Raw genomic sequence first — 23563 nt, 5'->3', positions numbered from 1 at the left:
CATCTTTCTAAGCCTGCTCTGCAGAGAGGAAAATCAGAATAACGTCTCCTCCTCTCTAAGGTTGTTGGGAAGTTCACATAAGATGCTGTACCAGTGGTTCCCACCTTTTTTCGGCCAGGCCCCACCTAAGCATCTCTAAAATCCTGATTCTCCCCCCCCCCCCCCCCCCCCCCGTGACATGTAAATCTTACTATTCACAAAGTGACCTCCTGTTCATGTGGAGGAAGCCTAAAAGGCCATTAACTCGGTCTAAACAAGCTTCCAAGGAACATGGCGTCCATGAAAGAGAAAAATAAAAGAAAGAAGGACAGTTGAAGTACTGAGGGAGAAATCACTAAGAAGTTGTTAAAATAAATAATAATATGAAGTGATATGAAAAAATAACAAATAAAGTTTCAAAACATAAAATAGAGAACTGAAATGCATAAATATGCCACAATATATATATTTATATGCTGTTTATAAGGCCCCTAACACCATAAGAAATGCAAAAAAATTCACTGCTAATATCTCATTCTTCAATTGCCCCCCTTAAACATCAAATTGCCCCCCTGTGGGGCATGTCCCCCAGGTTGGTAACCACTGTACTATACCATCCCATACCACATGTGAAAGGGTCTGGTAAGTGGTAAGTGGAAATTATTTTTTTATGAAAATATCCCCATGGCAGAGTAATAACAGATGCATGTTGCAATGGGTACATTTCAGAACTCTGTTGAATTTAAGAGCAACAGTAAACAAAAGAAATGAGCAACAGTGAACACCCTTTTAATGCCAGAACGGAATGGGAAGGCAGTAAGCCTGGGCATTACTCTGGCGAGCTAAAGACAACTCCAACTCTCTAAGCCAGCCTTGGGCAAACTACGGCCCGCGGGCCGGATCCGGCTGTTCTATCCGGTTCTCTTGCTCTCCCCTCCGCTCCTTTACTTTGAATTTATATGAGTTCACACAAACACTCCATCCATGCTTTTGTTCTGGCCCTCCGGTCCAGTTGAAGAACCCATGGTGGCCCTCGAGTCAAAAAGTTTGCCCACCCCTGCTCTAAGACGACTATGGAAAAGGCCCCTGAGGAGGAAACAGTTGCTTTTTTTTTTTTTTTTTAAATATATTTTATTGATTTTTTACAGAGAGGAAGGGAGAGGGATAGAGAGCTAGAAACATCGATGCGAGAGAAACATCGATCAGCTGCCTCCTGCACACCTCCTACTGGGGATGTGCCCGCAACCAAGGCACATGCCCTTGACCGGAATCGAACCTGGGACCCTTCAGTCCGCAGGCCGATGCTCTATCCACTGAGCCAAACCGGTTAGGGCGGAAACAGTTGCTTTTAAGCCTCCAACTTTTACTGAGCTTCTTGGTTTTGACACCAAACTATAATTCTTTTCAATGCTTCATAATTTTTGGTTGTCTTAGAGTTTATTGTGAAGATGGTGTTAAAAGGTGATTTATTCCCCTATCCGCTGGGTTGTAGATGACTAACCAGAAATGTCATTAATGGATCAAATAAGTAGTTAATGCCTAACTGATGAAGAAAGTTTGGTTTCATTTTATTGAAACGTGTGACACATCAAGAACTGAGAAACAGATTCACTTACATTAACCATGACTAGTAAAAGAATAAATGAACAAACAAACAAAAATGAGCGACAGGTTATTTGGGAAAGGAGCAATTAGATGGATAGGCTGTGCTGAGTTTGGGGACTGCAACTCAAGTCCCTAAAAATGTGTCATCACCACCATCAATACACATTCAGCCACTTAGTGGCTTGATGCCCATCTGAGTCTCCGGCCTGATCTTGAATCATATTCTACGTTGTTAAAATTTACAACACGTGTTTACTACATCTGCCACGGTATTTCTGAATAGCTTTTATTTCACGAAGCCCGTAGTTGACCCATTTACAATGAAAAAACACCCACTATAAGCGTGTTGGCAGCTAAGTTTTAAGTTTTGCTTTATTTTAATAAAAGTGATGTTTAGAAATGACACCCATCACCCCTTCCCCCTCCTCCCAAAGGACCTACGTTACCTTACGAGGCGGTGGGGTCTTGAAAGAATGGGCCGGAGCCATGGAGGATTCTTTCTGTCTTCAGGAAATGCTGTTCTCAAACAGCAGGGGGCCCTCTCACACTGCTTTGGTGGATCTATCATTTTAAAACTCTTGATGCTCTCATTTATGCTAATTTTGGGTGTGGTCGTCCTTTAGAAAGAATGGAAGTTTTTGTATTTTAACCTAAAAGCAAATGGAGTGGGTTAAACTTTGGCAATGCCATTTTATGTGACCTTCACTGATGTGTTCATTTGGTCTGAGGATGTACGCAGGTGCTAATTCATATTTGCTGCAGGAGATCTGAGCATCTTCATCTCATTAGTGGAGGGTTGAGCGTGATGTGGCGTTTCTCAGAAATAACAGTCTGAGTTCTTAGGTATTTAAAATAAAGATGTCTTGTACAACTGCTCATTTCATTTTTAAAATGAGTTATAAAATAAGGCATTTTGGGTTTCAGTTGAAGATAGATTCTGGTCATTTGATGAGACTGGTCAAGTCTGGATTATATGAGGTTTACAATGTCCCTTCATATAGGCAAGTAGTTCAAAATAAGCAAAAAAAAAAAAAATTAAATGCAAAACCAGACTACTTAAGGAACAACTCAATTCTTTAGCTAGTTTGATTTCGGTAATGTAAAATCATGCCAGTCAGGACCCAACAGGAAAGACGCATACTCAAAAGGACTTCCCTGAAGAAAACCTGTAAGGAGACCATTTGCTGGGGGGTGGGCTGGTCAAGGAAGGAACCAGCAAGAATGAGGAGGCACTTAAGGATTCATAGCAATAGCAAGCCATTGCCACTCCTGGGACTCACAGGTCGAAGAAAATGCACGCCGCTCTTGTGAATGAGGGCTGGGGGCTGGGAATGGGGGCTTCCTGAGGCGAGGGGGGGGGGGGGGCTGAGCGCTGGAGGAATTCAGCCACTGTCAGAAAGATGGGGAACCGGAGTACTAGGAAAGAAACAGCCTAAACTCCTCTCTCTCTCCCTCTCTCCTCTCTCCTTTCTCCTCTCTCCTCTCTCCTCTCTCCTCTCTCCTCTCTCCTCTCTCCTCTCTCCTCTCTCCTCTCTCCTCTCTCTCTCTCTCTCTCTCTCTCTCTCTCTCTCTCTCTCTCTCTCTCTCTCCTCTCTCCTCTGTTCTCTCTCTCTCTCTCTCTCTCTCTCTCTCTCTCTCTCCCCTCTCCCCTCTCTCCTCTCTCCTCTCTCCTCTCTCCCTCTCCCTCTCCTCTCTCTCTCTCTCTTTCTCTCCTCCTCCTCCTCCTCCTCCTCCTCCTCCTCCTCCTCCTCCTCCTGGTGCCTCTCATTGCTTAGTCCCTGCCAGAAGCCAGGGGCTGGAACCCATCTGATGCCCAAACATAGCATTCAGCCCCCCAGGCACAGAGCAGGAAGAAAAACGTGCAGATGTGATTGCGGCAAACAAGAAACACCACAGACGTTATGACAAGTAGAGGCGGCCTCCAGAGGCCTTTCCCCATTTAAACACCTAAACACAAAATAAACAGACGAACGAAATAGATGCAGAGACAGACACATGGGACAGACTGCTGAATCTCAGAGGGAAGGCGGGGGTGGGTGGGAAGAGATTAACCAAAGAATTTACACGCATATATGCATAACCCATGGACACAATTGTGTGGTGAAGGCCTGGGGGGTGAGGGGTGGAGGGTGGGGAAGGGCAGGTGCAGGCTGGAAGGGGTCAATGGGGAAAAAGGGGGGACACCGGCAATACTTTCAACAGTAAAGATAAATTTAATAAGTAAAGTAAATAAAATGCATAATGCATCAAAAAATCCATTGCGATTAAAAGTTTTTAAGTCAGTTGTTTGGATTCTATAATGCATTTCCCATTCAAAATATTTGTTAGAATAAGTCTAACAAAAGAGGTATAAGGCACTCATGAAGACTATTATAAAATGTTCTTGAAGGATACACTTTAAGATCTGATTAAATAAAGAAATGTACTCATGAAGGATAAGAGTCAACACTATTATAATGTCAGTTTTCTCCAAATTTTTCTAGAAAGTCAATATGTTTCTATTAAAATTCCAAAAACTTTCATGCAATAAAATTCACATGGTAGACTAAAGGTCAAGATTATGCGTAATGTTTTAGAATAGTAAAGAGAGAGAATTGCCTTATAGATCTCAAGAGCTATTGTGAAATCATAGTAATTTAGACAACATGCAATAGTTTGTTTACAGATAGACGAAGATGCCAATGGAATTACATGAGAGCACAACAACAGATACGCACACACGCATTTTTATTGTATGCATATGTGCTCACACACTGTACGAGTGTGTGTGATGCAGTGATTCTGTGTGTGCCGAAAGACTTTTCCTGAGCCACCTTTTGTAACGGAGAAGCCTGACCGGAGAATGGAGTGGGTAAATGGCATTATATTCCTAGAGCAGAGCGCATTATATAGCGATGAAAACCAGTGGCGTAAGTATTGACGTGGGAGGCAATAAAACCACCTGCTTGCCTGGGAAAAGTTTGAAAGGGGGTTCCCTGGGATGCTAGGGAGACTTGCTGGCAAGCTGCCCTGATGGATAACAGTGACACCTGCTGGAGGATGCCTGCCACTGCGACTGTCACACACCACAGGATGCAAAGGTGCCCACCAGCAAGGATGCTGTGCCGGCTGGAGAGACGCTTATGAAGTCCTCCCCCAGGATCACCCAGGAGGGCGAAGACATGGATTTGATGATGAGCTGCAAGAAGTTGCCAAATGGCCAAAGCACAATTCACATGATCTGTCTTAGAAGTCAACGCGCCGTGCTCAACAGGGCTGCTTCTTACCTATCTGGAATTCCTACCGTACAAGTATTATCTGCGGCAAAGGAGGGAAAGGCATTCGTCTCTAAAACTTAGACTCTAAGAAGTACAAATGTCACTCACAGCCCTTCGAGAGTGCCTTGGCTTGAATGCCTGGTCACCTTAGGAAGTGGAGGGCTGTGGGGGGAAGCGTTAGCAAGGAGAAGGGAGGTGGGGCTGGGGCAACTCTGGATGCTAATTAGGTTCAGATAAATTCTCAGAAGGTATGACCCACTCCCTACAGGATCGTCTTGGCACCCTTGTCAAAAACCGTTGCCCATAAATGTACGTGTGTGTCTCTGAACTCCTAATTCTGTTCCTCTGACCTCTGCGTTTATTCTCACGCTGTCTTTATGACTGCAGCTTCGTCTTAAGTTGTGAACCGTGGAAGTGCGAGTCTGCCAAATGTGTTCTCCTTTTCCACGATTTCTTGGCTGTTCTGGGTTTCTTTCCTTCTCATGTGAATTTTATGATCAACCTGTTAATTAAAAAAAAACAAGTCGTTTGGATTTTGATAGGGAGTGTGTGGAATATATGTAGATTATGGGGGAACTATTGCATCTTAATATTAGTCTTCCAATCCACGAAGAAGGGATGACTTTTCATTTATTAAGGTCTTTTTAAGTTCCTCTTGGTAATATTTTATAGCTGTCATTGTACAAGTCTTTCGTTAAATGTATTCCTAAGCGTTTGATCCTTGTCAATGCTGTTGTAAATACAAATAATTTCTGTGTCTCCATCTTATGTCCTGCAGCCTTGCTGAACACATTCATTAGTGCTAATATTTTCTATGGCTTCCTTATGACTTTCTGTATGCAATATCTTACCATCTGCAAAATACGTTTTAGAATACTTTGGAGGATACGTTTTTTACTTTATATTAGACGCTGTAGAATTGCATTGAGTTCACCCATTTTTAGCATTAACAGAGTGAACAGTTTTGTTTTTTATATTTTTCATGCAGGATAAACCACCCAGCAAAGAAAAATCCAAGACACCAGTGAGATTTTTGCCACCGTCATCTACGGTAATCTACCAATTATCATCGCACTGTCTTGCTTTTAGAATAATGCTGTGTACTAGTTTTCAAACTGGCAAATACTTTTCTGATAGAGAACATCTATGAAGTACCTATCTTAGGAAAAATAATAATATTAATAAGTGAAGTATAAGCTACAACGTCCTAGTATGCACAGGACATTTGAGTTTCCTGAATAAGCGAATTCTGAAGACGGTCTAGCAGGAGCAGTGTTGGAGTCAGGAAATGACTTGGGGTACAGTCTTGTCACAAACGGCTCTGTGACTGTTGGGGAGCCCCTGAGCTCTCTGAGCCCCGGTTTCTGGTTTGAGAAGGACAGTGAGGATTTGATGATCTCTGAGACGTCTCTTCCAGCATTAAAATGCTGGGGGACAGCCTTCTCATTATTTTGACTTTGAATTATTGTTGTCTTGTGGAAGCGATCGTTAAACACTTCCAGTTGATAAAGTGCTGGAAAAGGAAGGTTTTACTGCAATAAAATTTACTGTTTAATAATTACGTTGAGTTTCATGCCACTGAGCCACATGCTTGTGGTTTCTGGAAGTTGAGTTTAAGTGGAAGTTCAATGCAATTTGTTTTGCAACATATTTTAAAAGCTCGGAATGAGCTGTAAAATGGAATCTGCCTTGCTTCCTGCAGAAACTATTTCTAAGCGTTTCAGCTTAAAAAATCTTGACTGAAAAATGTTCAGGCGAATGTCCATCAAGATCAAAGTACATGTTTTAATTGTGAACCTGTTTGTATTGATACTGCCAAGATTATTAAACCAGCTTCTATAAAATAAAGTTATATAATCCTTTTTATTATTTCTGCAAAGATCTATTTTAAGTTTTCTAGCTTAAAAGACAAAGACCTGATAGCCGATCAATGATTCTCTCTCATTGTTGATGTTTCCGTCTCTCTCTCCCTCTCCCTGCCTCTCTGACATCAATAAAAATACATATTTTTTAATTTTTTTAAAAAGGCAAAGACCTGAAATGGGACAGACTTTCTCTCTTTAAAAACTTAACACATTTTAAAACTGAAAAAAAGTCACTGTTAGTTTTTTTAATGCTACTAGGATATAGGCGTAGAAATGTCATCTAAATTTAAATTTACGCACCGAGTGAAATATTCAGTGGCTGAGATGAATACTCCTTTCTAGCCAATGAGGCATATAATTATCTAACATGTTTTTGTCGGCTGACTTAAACCTTATACTGCGTTCATATTTAACTGTATCTAGCAATTTTCCTTCCATATCCTTAGGGTTTTATGTCTTTTAAGATAAATCATATTTTTAAAGTAGTAAGAAATAACGCAGTGAATAAAAATTTTTCATTTGAATATGAAGGGTTGTACTTGAGGAAAAGTTCCTTATAGCGGTTAAGACGGGAGTGACCTTCACCGCAGGCCTCGTGCTGCTGGAGGTCACCCCGGGCTCCTTCCTGGAGCAGGAGAGAGAGGGGAGCCGGACGGCAGGTCACGGCGCGTGGAGTGGCCTCTGCTTGTTTTTGAGTGGAAGGGGGCCTGGAAGGACTCGTGAGAACGCTGCTTGGGGGTGGCCGGAAGCGGGGCCCGGGCTGGGGAGAGTGAACCCAGGAAGAAGAGCAGCCGATCCCGGGGGGTTGCCAGGTTGGTGGTCACCCCAGGCGGCTGGCCTGGTCCTGCCGTGGCCTCTGAGGAGCCCAGAGTACTTTCTGGAATGCCCACGTGACGGTGACCGGGGTAGCACCTACCCCTCAGCTCTCATTCCACACGGGGGGAGGGGGTAGGGTTGCTCCAGAGATGTCAGCCCCCCCACCCCCTCCACTCCAGCAGCTCATCGGTGTGCGTCCTGGGCCGCCCTGAGACCCCCGTGGCTTTGGAGGTGCCCCCGGCGGAAAGCAAAGGGCCTTTCCTGCGTGAAGCACTGAGGCGCCTCCGTGACTGAGGCAGCAGAGACCGGTCCACACGGCCATGCCTGCAGCCCGGGCCGGGGGGGGGGGGGGGGGGGAGGGGGCGGGAAGGTGTGGCAGGTACAGGGCACGTGGGCAGCTGCGATGAGCCACAGGGTTCTCGGCGTGGAGGCTTCCCTAGGGGAGGGCGGGCCTAGCAGGGACCTGAGAGGGGAGCCACAGACACTGGGGGGGCAGGCTCTGGGGCCTGGTGCCAGGCCCTGGGATTCTCCCCAGGACACAGGCGACTCCGATGAGGCCTCTTGTTTGGAGCCACGACAAAGGTGCACACCCCCTTGCTCCACCCCAGCCTCCTGCACCCCCGCACACCTGCCTCCTGCACCCCCGCACACCTGCCTCCTGCATCCCCCACACCTTCCTCCTGCACCCCCGCACACCTACCTCCTGCAGCCCCGCACACCTGCCTCCTGCACCCCCCGCACACCTACCTCCTGCACCCCCGCACACCTGCCTCCTGCACCCCCGCACACCTGCCTCCTGCACCCCCGCACACCTGCCTCCTGCATCCCCGCACACCTGCCTCCTGCACCCCCGCACACCTGCCTCCTGCACCCCCCGCACACCTGCCTCCTGCACCCCCGCACACCTGCCTTTTGCACCCCCGCACACCTGCCTCCTGCACCCCCGCACACCTGCCTCCTGCATCCCCCACACCTGCCTCCTGCACCCCCGCACACCTGCCTCCTGCACCCCCGCACACCTGCCTCCTGCACCCCCCGCACACCTGCCTCCTGCACCCCCGCACACCTGCCTCCTGCACCCCCGCACACCTGCCTCCTGAACCCCGCACACCTGCCTCCTGCAACCCTGCCTCCTGCACCCCCGCACACCTGCCTCCTGCACCCCCGCACACCTGCCTCCTGCACCCCCGCACACCTGCCTCCTGCAACCCTGCCTCCTGCACCCCCGCACACCTGCCTCCTGCACCCCCGCACACCTGCCTCCTGCACCCCCGCACACCTGCCTCCTGCACCCCCGCACACCTGCCTTTTGCACCCCCGCACACCTGCCTTTTGCACCCCCCACACACCTGCCTCCTGCACCCCCACACACCTGCCTCCTGCACCCCCGCACACCTGCCTCCTGCATCCCTGCACACCTGCCTTTTTTCTCCCCTGCACACCTGCCTTTTGCACCCCCGCACACCTGCCTCCTGCACCCCCGCACACCTGCCTCCTGCACCCCCGCACACCTGACTTTTGCACCCCCGCACACCTGCCTCCTGCACCCCCGCACACCTGCCTCCTGCAACCCTGCCTCCTGCACCCCCGCACACCTGCCTCCTGCACCCCCGCACACCTGCCTCCTGCACCCCCGCACACCTGCCTTTTGCACCCCCGCACACCTGCCTTTTGCACCCCCCACACACCTGCCTCCTGCACCCCCACACACCTGCCTCCTGCACCCCCGCACACCTGCCTCCTGCATCCCTGCACACCTGCCTTTTTTCTCCCCTGCACACCTGCCTTTTGCACCCCCCGCACACCTGCCTCCTGCACCCCCACACACCTGCCTCCTGCACCCCCGCACACCTGCCTCCTGCACCCCTGCACACCTGCCTTTTGCACCCCCGCACACCTGCCTCCTGCACCCCTGCACACCTGCCTTTTGCACCCCCCGCACACCTGCCTCCTGCACCCCCCCCACACCTGCCTCCTGCACCCCCGCACACCTGCCTTTTGCACCCCCGCACACCTGCCTTCTGCACCCCCGCACACCTGCCTTTTGCACCCCCCGCACACCTGCCTTTTGCACCCCCGCACACCTGCCTCCTGCACCCTCGCACACCTGCCTCCTGCACCCCCGCACACCTGCCTCCTGCACCCCGCGCACACCTGCCTTTTTCACCCCCGCATACCTGCCTCCTGCACCCCCACACACCTGCCTTTTGCACCCCCGCACACCTGCCTCCTGCACCCCCCGCACACCTGCCTCCTGCATCCCCCGCACACCTGCCTTTTGCACCCCCGCACACCTGCCTCCTGCACCCCCGCACACCTGCCTCCTGCACCCCCGCACACCAGCCTCCTGCACCCCCGCACACCTGCCTCCTGCGGGTCCCCCTCCGACCCGCAGCAGCAGCCGGGTGAAGGGGTGGCGAGGCCCGCACGCGCCCTCCTGAGACTGTGGTGCAGCATGGCCGCCTCAGGGAACACGTAGACATCGTGGTTCTCTGGTTGACCGGGAACAGCCACACTCAGCCAGAATGCCGTCTAGCTGCATGGCCTTCCTTCTCAATAAACCCAGACGGAGGCTTTAGAGCGATGCTCCATTTTCATGCTGCCAAGCAATCGTACTTCCCTCTGCACTCCTCACGCCCGCTGGTCACTGAGGCCCGTGCCCGTGGCCCGCTCCTGGGCCGGGTCAGGGAGGCCCCTGCCCCTTCCTTCTGGTGCCACTGGGTCAGCTGCATGCCAGAGGCCGGGAGGTGCCAGGCAAGGATGCTGCCTGCTCGCAGCCACCTCCCGGGAGAAAGGAGAGGAGGCACTGGGCCCAGGAGGCCAGGCCCTCCCTCTCCCATGTCCCCTACTCCCCCCCGACCCCCCCCCCGCACCTCCCCCCTGCAGGACAGGCCGCTGTGGGCAATTGGCAGAGAGCACGCCTCACAGCCCTCAGCGCTGCTCCCCCTCCCCTGGAGGGCCTTCCTGGGGGAACCCTCCTCACCCACAAGGCACAGCAGCACTTTCCTCCGGAACTTGTGGCCGAGAGGTCCAAGTGCTGCTCAGGGCAGCGGAGGGTGTGCCAGGCCCAGGAGCTGGCCGGGAGGAGGAGGGCGTTCTGGGCGAACGGGACAAGAGTGGGCTCTTCGCGCTGGGCCGGGAGTGGGCCCGGCGAGCCCTGGGCACTGCCTGGGCTCAGAGGAATGACTCCCGGAGGCAGTGGGGTGGGTGAAGGGCTTCGCAGGCTGTAGAGCTCTCCGGCCGGCATCGCCGGCTACCTACCGGTTTTGCCTCCTTCCTTGCTGCACAGAAAGCAATTCCTAGGCAGACTCAGAATTTAAAAAGTAACCACGTAAATCTTTGACTGTTTTAGGCAGTATGTACTTTCCTTAATAGTGGACGGCCGGACAATTGGTTGGATGACTAGATGTCAGCACTGACAGAGTAACGTTCCCCCACATCTTTTTCGCGCAGGAGAAGTCAGCCAGCAAAGACAAAGAGAAAGACAGAGGCAGAGGCAGAGACAGAGGCAAGCTCCCGGCCAGGGCTTTGCCGCAGCTGGCCACGGTACGTCGCCCCCCGCTCCCCGGGACGTGGGCCCTTTGCAAAGCGCTGCTGGTTTTCAAACGCGTAAGAAACGAGACTCCTGGTTTTGAGTTCTATGCTCCGTTTGATTGTTTTCTGGTGGAGAAATGCTCTGGGTACGTGTGTTAGGAAAAATGACCGCCTTAGAGAAGAGGCTGTAAAAAGTGGTTTCCTAGTTCGGCACGGAGCATAGTCTGTCCCGCGCAGGAGAACGCCTGAGATGGACACGCAGACAGGACATCGGTGTGGGGTCAGGAAATGACCCTGGTGCCGCTGGGTCCTCACGGCTCTGTGAAACCAAGGGGTCACGTGGCTCCCGAGCCTCAGCTGCCGAGTGTGAGTGTGAGCGTGTGAGTGTGAGCATGTGAGTGTGAGCGTGAGTGTGTGAGTGTGAGCGTGTGAGCGTGAGCGTGTGAGTGTGAGCATGTGAGTGTGAGCGTGAGCATGAGCATGTGAGTGTGAGCGTGTGAGCGTGAGCGTGTGAGTGTGAGCGTGAGCATGAGCGTGTGAGTGAGCATGAGTGTGTAAGTGTGAGTGTGAGTGTGAGCGTGAGTGTGTGAGCGTGAGCGTGTGAGTGTGAGTGTGAGCATGAGTGTGTGAGCGTGTGCGTGTGAGTGTGAGTGTGAGCATGTGAGCGTGAGCGTGAGCAGAGGTGACGTGAGGAGCCTTGAGACGTGGCCTCTGGCGGGCAGTGCCAGCCGGGGGTGCTCAGGCCCCCCGCCTGCCTTCCCTCTGGCTGTGGGTGGCCACTGCCTGCGGAAGAGGCCGCTGTAGACGGCTTCGGCCGGTCCGTGCTGAACACAGCACCGTCAATGGACTTGACTGAGTGTGTTTTACCCCCGTAACCACGTGGAGTTCACTGCCATCGGGTTATGCTCCTGTACCTCCTGGAAGTGGAACTTCAGTGGAGGGTCGATGCACACACCGTTGCTTTAGAATTGTGCTGAAACGCACACAACATAGAACCCACCATCTTTTAAAGGGAATGGTAGTTCCCCGGCATTGAGAATATTCTCATCGCTGTGCAGCCATCACACCCCCCAGTTCTGTCACTCCTCCATCTTCCCACACTGAGCCGTCCCCGGGGACAACCCTCCCCGTTCTCTGTCCCCCAGCTCCTGGCAGCCACCGGTCCCCTCTCCGTCTCTGTGTATGTGACCCCTCTCGGTCCTCCATGTAAGGGGGGCCCTGTCATATTTGCCCTTTCCTGTCTGGCTTATTTCACTCAGCATACTGTTTTCAAGGTTCAACCAAAGCACCATTTTAAACTATTTTAACAGTTAAAACCAAACTATACAATTGAATTTGTGTGTAGAAGAGATTCCTAATAATTTAAAAGGAAAGACTTTTTTTTTACTTGGAAACACGAATTAATATTCTTAGATGAAATTATATTGAACATTTCAAAATACACATTTCAATAGAAAACATGCTCTTATTGACAGTCTGGTTCAGGCCAAGTTCGATGGAATTGAGCTCTAGTATGTTTTCACTAGGTCTGCAAAATCTGTCTTAAGTTTTCTACTTTAAAAGGCAAGACCTGAAATGGAATAGACATTTTATTTTCTGTTTAAGATTTAACACATTTTAAAACGGAAAAAAAAAAATCGCTTTTGGTTTGTTGTGTCTTGTTAGCATAGAGGTTTAGAAATGTAAACTTAATTTAAATTCCTTATTTAATACCCAGTGGCTGAATTTTTTGTCAGAGGCATATAATAGTCTAAAATACTTTTGTTGGCAGATTTAAACCTGGTTTTATGTTCATATTACATTTCCCCCAGCATTCTTTGAATTTTATGTACTTTAAGGGAAGTAATATTTTAAGGTATTTTTTAAGTCTTTTTTTAAAAATTTATTTAGCAAAAGCATTTTCCGTTCGTGTTAAGGTTTGGACCTGGATAAAATTTATTTTCTGGCCCCAGTTCAGACCCAGAGTGATTTTCATGAGAGACCTCACCGCATGGGAGCGAAGGCAGCCAGCCCAGCGAGGAGGCCTGTGGGCTGGGGACCGCCTCTGCCTTCCCGCACCCTCACCCCGGGGCTCCCCGACCCTCCCTCTGTGCCCCCAGGAGGCAGGCGGTGGAGGGAAAGCATCACTGCACTGTCCTCGGCCTGTTTCCTGTTCGAGAGCCTGCGAGCAGGCCTGGGGGGCGGGTTAGCGGGAGCAGCGGGGCGGGGTGCGGGGTGCGGGGTGCGGGGTGCGGGGAGGGGACCCGGAGAGGGAGACGCCGGGGCACGCATGGGCTGTCGGGCCCACCGCATGGGGAGGACACAGGCGCATTCGAAATCGGTGCCTCTCCCTGAAAGGCTCGCGCTGCGGGGCTGAGCCCGGTTGGTCTCGGGGCCCGTGGGCGGGCGGTGCGGGCTCCGGTGCGGTAAACCAGTTGTCGCCTTCTTCATTTCCAATTAAAAGGCATTTATCAGCCTGTCAACCAGCAGTCACGACGACCTTTGCTCGTTCTTTTTATTTTCCCCAGTTCTTTTATTTTCGTTTTTTAAATATACTTTCTCCACGCCTGCAATGCCACCAGCAGGGGCTGCCTTGGAGGCCTCCTGGCTCCTGTGCCTGCCACAGCACCCCGCCCCTCCCTGACCCCCCCCTCCTCCCTGACCCCCGCCTCCACTGTCCTGCACTGAAGCTGGTGCCACAGCCCCCCCCCTCCTCCCTGACCCCCCCCTCCACTGTCCTGCACTGAAGCTAGTGCCACAGCCCTCCCCCCCACTGTCCTGCACTGAAGCTGGTGCCACAGCCCTCCCCCCCACTGTCCCAGCGAGGGGCTGGATGCCAACAGCTGTTAACACTCACCTCCCCCTCTTCCCTGTCCCTGCCTGAGCTGGTACAGGTCTAGGGGTGTGTGACCCCTCTTCCCTGACCCCTGCCTGAGGTGGTGCAGGTCTAGGGGTGTGTGACCCCTCTTCCCTGACCCCTGCCTGAGGTGGTGCAGGTCTAGGGGTGTGTGACCCCTCTTCCCTGACCCCTGCCTGAGGTGGTGCAGGTCTAGGGGTGTGTGACCCCTCTTCCCTGACCCTTGCCTGAGGTGGTACAGGTCTAGGGGTGTGTGACCCCCTCTTCCCTGACCCCTGCCTGGGGTGGTTTAGGTCTAGGGGTGTGTGACCCCTGCCTGAGGTGGTACAGGTCTAGGGGTGTGTGACCCCTGCCTGAGGTGGTGCAGGTCTAGGGGTGTGTGACCCCTGCCTGAGGTGGTGCAGGTCTAGGGGTGTGTGACCCCTGCCTTCAAGGCTGGGCTTCCTGTGTGAGCTTCCAGAGGAACCCAGACACTGGGCCTGAGGACAGGAAGGCTCTGGGACCCAGTGGGACTGTTAGACGGAGGCCCCAGAGGGCGCCTCGCAGGGACATGAAGGTTGAAAACGCCCTTGCCAGTCCCTGGGGGTGACAGCCTTTCTGGAATGAGCTGGCGGTGTGGGTGGCAGGCGCCCCCAGCAATCCAGCAGGGGACCCCCGGAGACGCCTCCCAAATGCAGCCCATCCTCGGGCCCCCCTGTCGGGTCAGGTTGCTATTGAGCGCTAGGCCTGTGTCCGGACGCCCGATTCCCTGGAGAAAACGTCTGTGTTTATAAACACGCATGCGTTTCACGGGAGAAGTGTGTTTCCTCCTGTGTCACTGCCGCTGTTTACTGTCCCCTGCAGGTGAGCATGAAGCCGCAGTGGCAGGAGGCGGCCCCGTCCTTCCACCTGAACGTAAAGCAGGACGAGGAAGTCCCAGAGCCGTTCAGTGTGAAGAACGAGCAGTCGTACGGTAAGGTGTCAACATCACACTGATCGAAGGGAAATTTCTAGAGAAAAAGGCACCTGACATTTAGCTAACAGAGTAGTGGCATTGCAGGATTGAAATAACCTTTACATCAAGTAGACAAATTTATCGCAAATGTTTTCCTGCAGAGAATGATTGATTCCAGTTGAGGCTGTGGTAAATGCTACAAAAGCTGATATTTTAGGAATTGAGGTGTTTATCATAAAGCTTTGACTTATTTAGTCAGAATTTGCCTCTGCATCAAAGACTGTGACCTGTTTTCCAAGAGGGGGTTTCAATAAGTTGTAAACATTATTTCCAAATTAGTCATTCTAGTATTTGTTCTTGTTTTGACTCACCAGGTAGATGACATTGAATACTAACATTGCTTTCATCATGGATCTTTTAAGTTTTCTGAAACAGTTTTGTATTCTGTTTTTATCATCATTTTAATTTTTCCCCTTTAAGAAGGTCCAATGGACATGTAATTGAAATTTTGAGTTTATTAGCATTTTATTCAAAGTATAAAGTAAATTAATTGAATAATCTTGAAATAGTCAGTGGCTTTTGTTCTGACGACATGAAACAAGAGTAGTTAGCTTCCTGATAGTGAAAGAAACATTAATTCTACTTACGGTAACTTGAGAGCTTCAAGCAGGCAGTGTTTTCTTGAAAGGTACTCCAGCATTTTTGCTCTAGTCCAGCCGTGGGCAAACTACGGCCCGCGGGCCGGATCCGGCCCGTTCGGCTGTTCTATCCGGCCCGCGGAGCTGAAAGAGCGCAGGGTTCTCTTGCTCTCCCCTCCGCTCCTTTACTTTGAATTTATATTAGTTCACACAAACACTCCATCCATGCTTTTGTTCCGGCCCTCCGGTCCAGTTTAAGAACCCATGGTGGCCCTCGAGTCAAAAAGTTTGCCCACCCCTGCAGTCTAGTCTAACCACTTCAAAGTTTCAGCTCCCTTTTTCGATGACTAACTTCGCTTTCTGAACGTTTAGCCGAATACATGGAACACTTTGGAAGAAAGGGCACTTTGCTCGACCAAATCGATGACAGCCGCGCTGGGCCATCTACCTCCAAGGCCAAGAGCAAATTCCCACATAAAGAACGGGAGACCTTCCGCAGCACCCTGGTGAACGTCATCATGTAAGGGCCAGTGTGTGAGCTGACCAGTGTGTCCCCCTCTGCAGAGCCCCTGGGGACTTTCCATCCAAAAACATAAGGCCGGCCGCGTGGCTCCGTGCCCGAGCGCCCACCTGCGAGCAGGAGGTCACGGTTAGCTTCCCGGTCAGGGCACAGGCCCGGGCGGGGGTGGGGGTTGATCCCCAGCGTGGGGCCCACAGGAGGCAGCCCGTCAGTGATTCTCCCTCATCTTGGGGCGGTCTTTCCCCACCTCATTGGCTCAGGTCATGTGGAGGCCCCTGTGCACGCGGGTGTCCTCGCGTGGAAAGGAAGGAGTTGGGTGGAGTGAGCAGAGGAGCAGGGCCGGGGCGGCTGGCCGGGGTTCAGATGCTGCATGGGGAGCGGGCAGGGGTGCGCCAGGAGCTCCCCTTGGCCGCTTCCTCTCGGCTCCCTGCAGGTGCTCACCCCCTCTCTTCCTTTCATCATGCCTCTCCCGGTGTGCACCCCGCCGTTGGTGAGACCGTCGAGTGTGCGGACACGTGGCAGGGAGTGGCCTGCCCAGACCCCGTGGCACTGCGGTGGCTGGCTGCCCCTCTTGAAGGGAGGACAGCGGGCACCCCTAGCTTCCAGAGGGAGGGGCTCGGTGGCGTCCTGTGGCGCTGGCTGTGGCACGTGCCTCTGGACAGGGGTCTGGAGTTGGTGTTTGGAGGCGCCACTAGGATCTTAGCAGTTTGACTCCCTCGGGTCACTGTCCTCGATGCAGCCCTCTGGGGTCTCAGACAGTCAAGTCAGCACTCAAACCGCGGTGGGGTGGGGGGTGGGGGGTGGGAGAGGGGGTAGCCTCTGGTTAGAACCTCCTTTTCTTCACCCGGTGTCCTGGCCAAGACGGAGGATCTCTCTCGACACCTGTCCTGTGCCGGTCATTTCATGGTTGAGGATGGAACCCACTGAGGTCCAGCTTCACGCAGGGGCCTCGGTTTGAATTCCCCACTCCCCTCCGGCCCACACAGTTATCTTCTGAGGCACATGGGGGGTCAAGTCCAAGGCCACGCGCCCACAGGGCAGCCATCCCCCAGGTGTCTGCCGGTTGCTTAGCTTCGCCAATCCATCCTTCCTCCTCCTGAGTATCTCCTTTCTTTCGGGCGAGCTCAGCTGCTATTCAGATGAGCTGTGTGACACATTGTCCAACATTTAGAGAGCGGTACTTAGAGGTTTTTCGGATTACCTGTGCCTCCGTGTTGTAAGAAACGGAGGTCTCTTAACCACTTGGCCATTTTTTAGTTATGCCTTTATAAACAGGACATGGATGGACTTATTGAAATTCAATCTCAGAATTTCTGTACCTCAATAGTACGTTAATGCCATTCACAGTGTATAGTTATTGGTATGTCTTATAGATGTGGGCTTAGCTTCTACCAATTTATTTTTTATTCGCTATATGTTACCGCTGCTGCTTTTTTCTTTTCTTTTTTCCTGCATTCTATTGAATTGAATTTTCTCCCTTTATTCCTATTGACTTAAAAGCTATCAAATACATTTTTGTTCTTTAAGTGATTACCCTAACATTTAAAACCACATATTGTAATTTATTTTTTAAAGTTTAGAATTCATTTTATCTCCCCCCCCTGCCCCCGCCCCCGCCACCAACTGCGTAGCACAAACAGACCTCGCAATGCTGTAAGTTACCGCTGAACATCCTTTGCGTTTCCCATGTGACTATTGTTTAGTTCTGCCAATTCTCCACACTTACTTTAAGTGAACATTTACTGACAGGGCTTCTGATTTCTTAGAAAGTTGCCTAGGCATTGTACTCTTCCCCTCTGAGTTCATGTTCCTTTTTTGCTGAAGCTTCCTCCTCAGTAGTTCTTCATTTCTATTGAATTTATTGGGGTGACGTTGATTAATGAAATTATATAGGTTTCAGGCGTACAGTTCTATAACACATCACCTGTATGTTGAGTAGTGTGTTCACCACCCAAGGTCAAGTCTCCTTCCATCACCTTCCACCCCCCTTCACCCTCTTCTGCCTTGGTGCTTCTTTCCATGAAAGTCCGTGAGGAGTAAACACGAGCCTTTCATCTCGGTATTTTGCTCTTACCTTGAGTTAATTACTAAGCTGGCTACAGAATTAAAACAGAATAGTAATTTTCCCCCTGAACATCTGGAAAACATTAGACTGAAAAGTATTTACCATTGTTTTTTGGGATGTATTATTTTCCCCAATGTTAGGAAGGTATATGTGACAGTTAGTGGGAAGGGGTATTTTGTTACACAGCATCACTGACCTGTAACCATCCCAGATGAAGCTGGGATCCAGAGCGTGATGCATTCAAGGACAGAGAGGCTGAAGCTGTCCCGGAACAACAGAATTTTCCCGAAGATGGGAACTACGCCTTTCCACACAGTGGAGGCCCAGAGAAGTCACAAAATGTGGCTCATCTCTGGTCTAGATTTTGGGTTGGATTATGGCTAGAACATCATTGTATTATATGGACACTCCGTCAGCAATAAATACAAAAGAGCATGTGAGCTTCTAAGTCATGCATCGTTAGCTTGCATGTCTCTAGAAGTCAGAAATGGTCTTTTGAAGAACGTCTCTGTGTCTTCTACAAAACTGCATTGAAAGTCTTTTCCATCCGGGTTCTTTTAAGTTCAAATGTTATAAAGAAACATATATAATTTAGGAATAATGCAAGCCTCGTCCTACAACATTTCAGAAAAGAGAGAGCTTGACTTCTGAGTGATGATGAAGAATGAGTGAAGCCCACAGAGCGGCCTGCGGCCTCTGAATTAGGTCTTACAGGTCATTTCCAGCCTAGCTGTCTCTCTCTGAACGAGGAGAACGTATCCTGGGAGGAATTTGGCACCAAGCAAATATGTACACTATTTATAAAATGTTAAACAATCCGTTTTTTCTTACAATTTAACAGAAGACGGTCCTGGTCTTTTTCTGTCATTGGTATAAAGGTAGCTGCTTCCTGCAGACATTTAAGGAGCGTGTTTGTCATTGTTTTAGGCAACAGGATGCTGTGTCAGACGTGCCTGTTCCCGACGAAAGTGCGTTTCCCAAAATGACCACCTCTGCCATAGAGAAAGACATCCTGGTAAGGGCTTTCTTCCGTCTGCGTGACGAGGAGGAACGGAAGCACGCGCAGATGCGTGCAGGTCTTTGAGGTTGATCTGTGCTCCTCCCTGTGAAGCCCTGTGGAAGGAGGCGTGACCAGGGAGCTTCATGAGCTCGCTCCATTGGGTTCACGGAGGAAACGACTCTGTCCCTGCTCACCTACGACAGCAATCAAAGGGTCCCACGTTACCGGCTCCCTTTGGTGAAAGCTGGCCTCAGTCTTGTATAGCTTTACATGTCTTTATTCTTCCATGAGAAATTATCTTAATTACATAATTTACATTTTACAAAGACTATTGACTTACTTTAGAAAGGGTAACTCTTGGAGTATGTCAAATGCAGAATTTTAAAAGATAGAAATATCGAAGACTTTAACATGGCAAATTTGAAAATATTTTTGTGACATACTTTAAAAACTAATGAAAATATATTGAAGCTAAATGGCCATTACTAGAGAAATACTATCATGTCTTAAAATGAAGATTTTATGCACATATTTAATCGCAGCTGTAAAATTATAGTGTGGAATATTAGTAGGTCAACTGGAAATTTTCTAACCCCTGTCGTATTACATTTCTGAGATGAATGTTTAGGGATATCTATGCCACTTGCAATTTTTAAGATCTACCTCTGATCATAGGTAATAAAAGAACAAAACACACCAAATTTTCACCTATTTATACAACACTGAACTCGATTTCTGCACGATCTTTGTTCAGTATGTCATGTATTTAGTGATATCACTTGAGGGTTTAAGTAGAATTCTGAACTAAGATAAGAGCTTTAAAGTTCATGCAACATCATGCATATTTTTTAAACTTAGGTAATCTCAAACCATGCCTACATGAGGTGTGCAAAATACTTTTTTATTACTTGTAAATAGTTTGTTTTCCTCAACCTTTAATTTTACTCAGTAGTTTTATGTCTGAAAACACACTTCTTTTATTATAGCACTAAATCCATCTACATTTCTTCTCCTTTATGTAGAGATATTACTATTATATTCACCATGGGATTGATACGGACCACATAGCCCCTATGGAAGATTCTTGGCTAGAGAACGTATTGAATTTGGTCCCCCAGCATCTGAAAGTCCTCACTGACAGCATACTCACGCTATCTGATGAAATGAGAGAAGATTATCTTCTTAGTGTAAAAAAGTCCATAGGTGAGCCTGCATTCCCTTTTGCTTTCTAATTTGCATGCATGTCTCATTAAAGATAATTTTTTAACTTAAAAGTTAATACCTATACTTGTAACTGTTTCTTACATTTATTATGCTGTTTCTTACATTGCTGTTACATTGCTTAAGATTGTAGGTAAGTTTTATTAGTAAAGTATGGCAAACATTTTTTAAAAACATGATCTTTCTATCTGTATGAATATATCCCTTCAACAAAGAACAGAACTGAAGATTATAAAATGATAATTATTTAATTAGCATGAATATTACTGATATCTTAAAGAAGAATGTGATTAATTACAAAATTGTTGCTATGGACTAAGGGTTGGCAATCTACAGCTCACAGGCTCAGTCTAGACCACTGTCCGTTTTTGTAAATAAAGTGTTATTGGGACACAGCTACATACAATCATTTGCATGTTTCCTATGACTGTTTTTGACCTATAAGAACAGAGTTGAGTTGTTGTGATAGAGACCTTATGGCTCACAAAGTTGAAAATACTTACAATCCGGCCCTATACATAAAAAGTTTGTTGACTTGCAGTATGGACCAATACATTCTAAGACCGACTAATCATCAGAATCGTTTAAAAAGTGCTGACTATTGAACCCATCCGAATTAAAATGTCTGGAGACTGGACCTTCCAACCTACGCTTTTTAAAAAGACTCTCCAGCTGTCTGTGGTAGAATTGTGTAGAATTGATGCTATGCTCAAAGTTGGAGAAAGTGCAATGCTTTGGACTGGTCTGGGGCCCCTTCAGGGAGGGTGTCCTGGCAACATAAACATAAAGAGCCAAATTCTTGCCCCCCAGATGTTCATACTAGTAGTGTCATAGGGGGATGGACAAATCTCTAAATTACAAAGCAGAGTAGTGAGTGCAGTAAGGAGGGAAGCAGAGGACACGTGGAAGGGAGAGGGGCGGTGCCTGCCTTGTTGGGAAGGACCCTGGAGCCACCTGGGTTGAGCCTTGGAGGGTGAGGAACAGGCACCCGGGAACATGCTGGGCCTAGGAGAGCCTCTTCCTGGCTGGGAGCATTTCTGACCGCCGAAGCACAGGGGCATTGTGGGAAGGCGGAACTCGAGGGGCCCCACCTGCCTTTTTACAGCGTTGGGAGGTCCGGGCAAGTCGCGGGAGGGTTTTCAGCAGAGGGGTAATACATATTTGCATCTTAGAAAGAGCATCCTGAAACATGTGCTGGAACATCAGAATTAGCATTAAAGACCACAGAAGAGAGAAGCGAAAGCAGCTCACTCTACTGATTTATAACAAGGTTGTTTTATGCTCCTAAGCAATGAAAGGGAATAACAGGCAAAGCGTGTATTTTTCTCTGTGAAGGGACACTACTGCTCCTATTCTGTGTTGTTGACCTTCAATTCAACAAGAACTGCCTGTTGTGGAACAGCTATAAAGGAAGCTGTGATATGAAAGTTATTACTATTTGCAAATGGAAGAACAGGGACATTGTTAAGAAACATTCTCAAAGACAAAGACATCATAGATTTTTCTCATGATTTTATTTTCTTGTAATCATAAATGCACAAATCGCTTATTTTTAAAAACTGAATATAACTTTCACAGTTTTAATTAAATTCATTTTGCAATTGCTTGTAAACATACTGTAATTATTATAAGGTTATTGATCAGAACTTTTCTATTTTCTTCCAGTTGATTTTGTTTTAAAAGATCCTAGAGAGAAAGATGATAAAAAGACGGACGAACTTCCACCCCATCGTGCTGAGTAAGCAATCAAGTTTATCTGCAAATATTGATTATGTGACCATTCCTGTGTATGTGTAACTCTTTATACACCGGTACTATTTTCTCACATATATGTTTATAATTGATGCATTTCATATATACAACTGGCCACTGTTTTTGCTTACTAATGTATTTAAGCCCTACCATATTACTTTACAAATTGATGGATAGGTGGTTAGACAAATAGACATGTGGTCAGGTGGACGACTAGGTGGTTAAAACGTAAGTGCCTGGTGGAAGAACCTGAATCAAACCTTTGTACATACACAGCTCCCAGCACAGACTGCAAATATAATCCTATATAATAAAAGCCTAATATGCAAGTGTCCGGTCGTCCAGTTGTCTGGTCAACCAATCAAAGCATAATATGCTAATGATATGCTAAGGCCGCTCAACCACTCCCTATGACGTGCACTGACCACCAGGGGGCTGACACTCTGACCGGTAGGTTAGCTTGCTGCTGGGGTGCGGCTGATTGAGACTAAGTGAGACAGTCCGGACATGCCCTGGAGCCCTCCAGCAGTCCCTCCCCAGCTGGCCAACCTCCTGCATCCCTCCCCGGCCCTGATTGTGTACCAGTGGGGTCCCTCGGCCTGGCCTGTGCCCTCTCTCCATCCAGGACCCCCTCGGGGGATGTCGTTTCAGCCTGACGGCAGAATGACCAGTCACTATGATGCACACTGACCACCAGGGGTTAGACACTCAACGCAGGAGTTGCCCCCTGGTAGTCAGTGAGCTCCCACAGGGGGAGCGCCACTCAGCCAGAAGCCGGGCTCACAGCTGGCGAGCACAGCGGCGGTGGTGGGAGCTTCTCCTGCCTCTGCAGCAGCACTAAGGATATCTGACTGATGGCTTAGGTCCACTCCCCGAGGGCTCCCGGACGGTGAGAGAGCACAGGCTGGGCTGAGGGACCGCCCCCCTCTCCGAGGGCATGAATTTCGTGCACCGGGCCTCCAGTAGGGATATAAAAGTTTGATGGCAATTTGAATGCCCCAAACCACATTGGGAAGGTGGCAGGAAGTATGCATACATAAAATATACTTTAATGGATTACATGGATTAAACTATGGAACACATAATGGGAAAATTCACTTGTTATATGTTTTCCCTAAAATAATTACCATTTAGGAATAAATTCCTTAGTTTGAAGACTGGAATTTATGCTGATATAATTAGGTAACCAATTCAGTTTTACTTTTTTTTCTTTTATACCAATTTAAAGTTTCCCAAATTGTTTCCTATGATGACAGAAATAAAAAGTCTTGCAGCCATTTCCATCTTGCATGGAGAACAGCTTTTCTCCTGGAGATAGACAAAAGTTACCCTTGTAAAGGTGGTGTGGCCACAACTAAAAACCTGGATTAAATTTACTGCATAACAAAACAAAACTGGCTGTTTAAAATCAATGCGGGTAGCCCTAACCGGTTTGGCTCAGTGGCTAGAGCATCGGCCTGGGGACTGAGGGGTCCCGGGTTCGATTCCAGTCAAGGGCATGTACCTTGGTTGCGGGCACATCCCCAGTGGGGGGTGTGCAG

At 49.0% G+C, this 23563-nt stretch overlaps 1 protein-coding gene across 1 annotated transcript in view; it reads left to right on the top strand.

Moving 5' to 3' along the window:
- DNAH7 (dynein axonemal heavy chain 7) overlaps positions 1-23563 on the top strand; it is a gene marked incomplete at its 5' end in the record, with an annotated part of 175496 nt that overhangs the window by 1139 nt on the left and 150794 nt on the right. Inside the window, 6 exons of the mRNA XM_080671125.1 lie at positions 10976-11068; positions 14736-14844; positions 15837-15984; positions 18977-19064; positions 20072-20252; positions 21936-22008. Coding sequence (XP_080527251.1) covers positions 10976-11068; positions 14736-14844; positions 15837-15984; positions 18977-19064; positions 20072-20252; positions 21936-22008 — 692 coding nt within the window. The remainder of the gene's footprint in view (positions 1-10975; positions 11069-14735; positions 14845-15836; positions 15985-18976; positions 19065-20071; positions 20253-21935; positions 22009-23563) is intronic.

The sequence above is a fragment of the Plecotus auritus genome, assembly GCF_963455305.1.
Source record: "Plecotus auritus genome assembly, chromosome: 5".
NCBI classification, from domain to species: Eukaryota; Metazoa; Chordata; class Mammalia; order Chiroptera; family Vespertilionidae; genus Plecotus; species Plecotus auritus.
This window is presented reverse-complemented; position numbering and strand designations above follow the sequence as displayed.